Source organism: Aplysia californica, unplaced genomic scaffold (genome assembly GCF_000002075.1).
Source record: "Aplysia californica isolate F4 #8 unplaced genomic scaffold, AplCal3.0 scaffold00704, whole genome shotgun sequence".
Taxonomy (NCBI): domain Eukaryota; kingdom Metazoa; phylum Mollusca; class Gastropoda; order Aplysiida; family Aplysiidae; genus Aplysia; species Aplysia californica.
The window spans coordinates 193,478-198,477 of NW_004797974.1; the positions used below are offsets into that span (position 1 = coordinate 193,478).

At 37.6% G+C, this 5,000-nt stretch overlaps 1 protein-coding gene across 1 annotated transcript in view; it reads right to left on the bottom strand.

The window, feature by feature from the left end:
* The window catches only part of LOC101859271 (matrix metalloproteinase-17), a 4,008-nt gene extending 2,668 nt beyond the window's left edge, over nt 1–1,340 (bottom strand). The window contains exon 1 of the mRNA XM_013088212.2: nt 1,188–1,340. Within this exon, the coding sequence (XP_012943666.2) occupies nt 1,188–1,340 (153 nt within the window). The remainder of the gene's footprint in view (nt 1–1,187) is intronic.
* Nucleotides 1,341–5,000: the final 3,660 nt, after the last annotated feature.

Genomic DNA, 5,000 nt, shown 5'->3' on the forward strand with positions numbered 1-5,000 from the left:
AGAGAGAGAGAGAGAGAGAGAGATGGATACATAATGTTTAAATACATAGGTATTGTAATATAGATTCCTTGATCCCAGCAGAATTCTTGACTTTACAGAGAATTACTTTTTACTTTTTACTTTTTCCTTCCACTGGTATTCTTAGGATGTCGAGGGAAGGTGTAGATTTCTATCCTGTACTAAGTATGTGGCGTCTGTGATAGATAATAATAAAAAGAAATAGGTTATGTTGTTCCAGGACCTTTTTAATCCCATCCAGCCAGGTCCTTCTTGGTCTTCCTTACAAAGGCTACGTTTTTAAAAAAGGGTTACAAGTCTTACTTTAAATCTAGCTGGTTAAATTCTGAATTCTTTCAGTGTTATACGCTGATGTTTCTTTACATGGTTTGGCCGTAAAGAGGTAAACCACCGCACGAAAGGGTTAAGGAAGCAAGAACATGTATCTGCCAGGTTCAGGTAATGGAAAACACAATCTATGAAAAATTATTGTAATTTTTTTAACATCCCAATTGACACAGTTTAAGTCTCTTAGGGGATGAGCATCTATAATGCTCGATGAGTGGTACACACAATCTATTTACTGTCTTTTAGCTTAAAAATAAGCTCTAAAAGAAGAAACAGGAAACTTAACAGACTATGTGTAATCTATTCGTCTAAACATTATGGGTTAGTGGGTACTCTCAGTGCAGCCTGCTCCCTTCTGCCTTTCTGCCATGATATTATCATCTATTTTTGTAATGTTCATTGCAAAATTATGATGCTATCTCGACAACAAGCTGACAGTTTCACCCAACCCAAAACGACAGTTTTACTCGGGGTAGATCATTTCTGTCTTGTAAGAAGTATCTGCCAAGCCAGAACTATAGATTGTAAACCCAGAGTTTCATATATTTGAATTCTTGAACTGTGAAGGAGTTTATAATTTCTTTCTGCTGTATCGATATTCATAGCTCAATCAGCTCTTTAAAAAGCTACAAAGCACCCACCCGAATTGAATGAAAGAATGTATATAATGTATAAATATAAAATATTATATTATATATATATCTATATATTATATAATATTTTTATATATATATATATATATATATATATATTATATATATATGTGTGTATGTAATAGTATCCCAGTAACTATATCAACTGAAATTTCGTAACATAAAGTAGTTCTTGAGCGAACGACGTACCCCAAAGATAAACACCATGGTCCTTCCCTTATGGTCTTTCATAGCTAAAGCTGCTCGTGGTAGCTCGGCAAACTTCCTCCGCTGCACCTTGGGGTAGTCACTGTCCAGAGTGGTGCCATTGTAGCGCCATATTCTGTTGTCTGTGGAGTACATTCAGTACCTCAGAATTAATAATAATAATAATGATAATATATAACATTTATATAGCGCATTTCCAAAAAAGTAGCTCAATGCGCTTTACGTTGGAATACCCATTTTTCAAAAACCTTTCTTACTACTTCCTTTCTTCTCATGCAATATACATTAATGCACACACACACACACACACACACACACACACACACACACACACACACACACACACAAACACACACAAACACACACACAGACTATTTTAATCCAGACATAGGAACAGAACAACTATAATGAAAAACAACGTTAAAAGCTTACAAAAATTACAATGTTCTGTCTAACAATTTCGGTCGTTTTGAGTTACTCAGACCATGCGGTCAGAAAGTAAATTCTCTGTCTGCTCCATCAAAATCGTACGAATGTTCGGAGTCATTATCAATATATTCAAAGCGTTGTATTCGAAAAAAGCTTGACATACTGTGAGACTTTTAAAAAATGACGTCATATTTTTAAAAACTAATTATTGAGCTGCTAGAACGTTGTACTTCTATGAAGTACATTGTCAATGAAAAACTGTCTTGACCAACAATAGCATGCATGTGAAATTGTTCTGTACAGGTGTGTTATTGGGAATTTGATATACTTTGCAGGTATTTCTGTGTGTTTGGTTATGCATTTATGTATGTATGTTAACCATTGTAACCTAAATTTCCCCAGTATGGCCAATAAAGTATGATTCATCATTTATATTTTAAATTTATCATTATCTATTTTCCAACACGAAAACCATTCAACTGAGTTTTAGCAAGAATTGTACAGCACCTGCGATGCAAATAGTTCATACCATGAGCACCAATATTAGACGTGTTACAAGAGAGTAACATACAACGAAAAAAAAAGGGAGACAAGGACTATTTTAGTTATTTGATAGGGGGAAAAGGAGCAAACCACACCAGAGCAACCACCCACGAAAGCCATTCAAGAATACAATCTAGGAGAGAACTTTAACACGCACGTACGACAAGGTCATTCGAAATCTGGGCAGTGCACACAGACTGTAGTTGCTTGGAATTCCGAGAGGGTTCAAAATGTTCTTACCACTTCTTAAATACGGGAATTTGTCTGTAACAGACACAACAAAGAACACTGGAAATATTTGACGTCTGGAGCATTTGTGAAACGCAGCCTTTTAAAAAAAAAAACAACTTTTGTCAAGGTTGTTTCGAGAAGACCACCAAAAAATGCAAAGTAAAGAAATTGTGACGTATTCTTATTTTCTAAAGCAAATATTGTTTATCCTCATCCATGTTTACTAGAATAATAAATAAAATGCGAGGCAACGGGGCAATTTTGGGTGCTAAGCTATGTCATACGTTAGGAAACTAGCGTTTCGTCTTTAAATGACGGAAAAAATATTTCAACTTAATTCCTCATTAGCTTGTCTAATTACATTGCCTCATTTTGGCAGGTTTCAGTACGCGTGCAGAATGCTCTTGTAATCTGGAGGTGTTGGGAACCGCGAACTGAAGCGAACTTCTTTTTATTGCTTTGCAATGTTTCAAACCAGGTGGGACAGATCCGAATCTGGTGTGCAGTTTTAACAGTTTTCAAAGTGAAATGTTTCGAGCAGGCTGACAAATTGCGATACAAATACAAGGTTGCTGGCCAAAGCTTCAACAAAAATGCAGGCTAAAGCGTTAATTAGAAGTTTAACGCGCTGGGTTTCTGTTTTTGTTTTGTTTCAGTTTTGTCTGGAGTGTTTCGTTTTGCACTTACAACTTTTGAATGTAACGTCACCCAGGAAGCGTCTCTGTGAAGGAGCGAGAATTATCTTTTTTTAAGTGTTCCTCTTGAAAAATAAATTTTTTTAAAAAGTTGTAGGCCAACAAAATATGCCACTTATGTCTTTCGTCATGAACAAATTATGTAAGAGTTTCCCCACGATAGCAGCCGTGCACTGTGGCTTAGTTTGTTATGAGCATGACCCAAATACACTGTATATTTACATGTATGTATATGTATATATAATATTATATATGGGGTCTCTCGTGGTCTAGAGATTACGGTGTTCGCCTCTCATTCAGTTGTTCCTGGATTCGAAACCTGACAATGACGAAAACTTTTCTTCCCTAAGATTTTCTACTTTCGCCTCCCTTCCTGCTCTCTAACCATGTTCTGTGGTGTGCTTTCTCGTCTCCAATTACTGTTCCCCCTCCCTCTTTGCCCCCCCCCCACCCCCGACTCTTTCTGCAGCCTTTCTACTACTAATCCTTGTTTCCTACTTACTACTATCTTTCAGCAACACCTCTGATCTGAGATTAGGTAAGATCTAACACCTAGCCTTTGCGGATGAGGGCGAAAGAAAAAAAATCTCGGAGGTACAGTGTAAAAGTTTCGCACCTTAAAGATCCCTTGGTGGTCCAAAATCGAAAAGAGTAGGCTTCGGCCACCAGGCCAACATTCAGAATTGATTCCTTCCAAATGAATATGTTAAATGAGTCCTGCGCATTCATGTGACCTTATGCACTGGTGAGCGTGGTAAAATACCAAAATAAAAAAACACACATTATACATGTGAGTGTATATATGACTTGATAAGAAATGTACATGACCCAAATATTTTTACATAATATTATTCTCTCTCTCTGTCTCTCTCTCTCTCTCTCTCTCTCTCTCTCTCTCTCTCTCTCTTTCTCTCTCTTTCTCCCTCCCCCCTCTGTCTCTCTCTCTCTCTCTCTCTTTCTTTCTCCACCCCCTCTGTCTCTCTCTTTCTCTCTCTTTCTCTCTCTCTCACTCTCTCCTCTCTCTCATTCTTTGTTTAACACACGTACACATACACACACACACATGCACACACACATAAACAAGCATACACACAGACCTATAGGCACCTATGCGTGCACACACACACACACACACACACACACACATACGTGCACACACACACACACACACTCACACACACACACCCTCACACACACACACACACACACTCACACACACAATTACACGTCTAAATACACAAGCACACTTGCACACACATAATATACTGTCTATACTCCTCCTCCTCCTCCTCCTTCTCCTCTCTCTCTCCCTCTCTCTCTCTCTCTCTCTCTCTCTCTCTCTCTCTTCTCTCTCTCCTCCCCTCTCTCTCCCCCGTTGTCTCTTTCTTTCTCTCCTACACATTTGCACTTAATCATACTAACACGACGCACACACAAGCAAAAAACACGCATACACAAAAAAACACACACAGTGTGTTATAATCCTGTAACACCTATAAACGTAAAGCCTGTTCTTTCTCCGGAGAGACGAAGCAAAACAAACAAACAGATAAAGCCCAAGAAAAAAGGACAAAAAGAAAAAACAAAACAATCAGAGAAGGCAAAACAAACAAACAAACAGGAAACGCACCAAAAAAAGACAAAAGAGAAAAGAAACAAATCAGATGAGGAAAAACAAACAAACAAATAAACAGACAAAACACAAAACAAACAAAAAAACAAAAAAATAAAAGACAAACTAAACCAATCAGACGAGGCGAAACAAACAAGTTAAACAAGTTAAATTAACCTTCAACTCTGAGGTGAGAATCACTTGCCTTTGAAAAAATATGTATGTCCAGTATCCCTGATGTAAACAACAGCTAAAGGGTTAATTGGTGCACCAGGAAACTCCGCA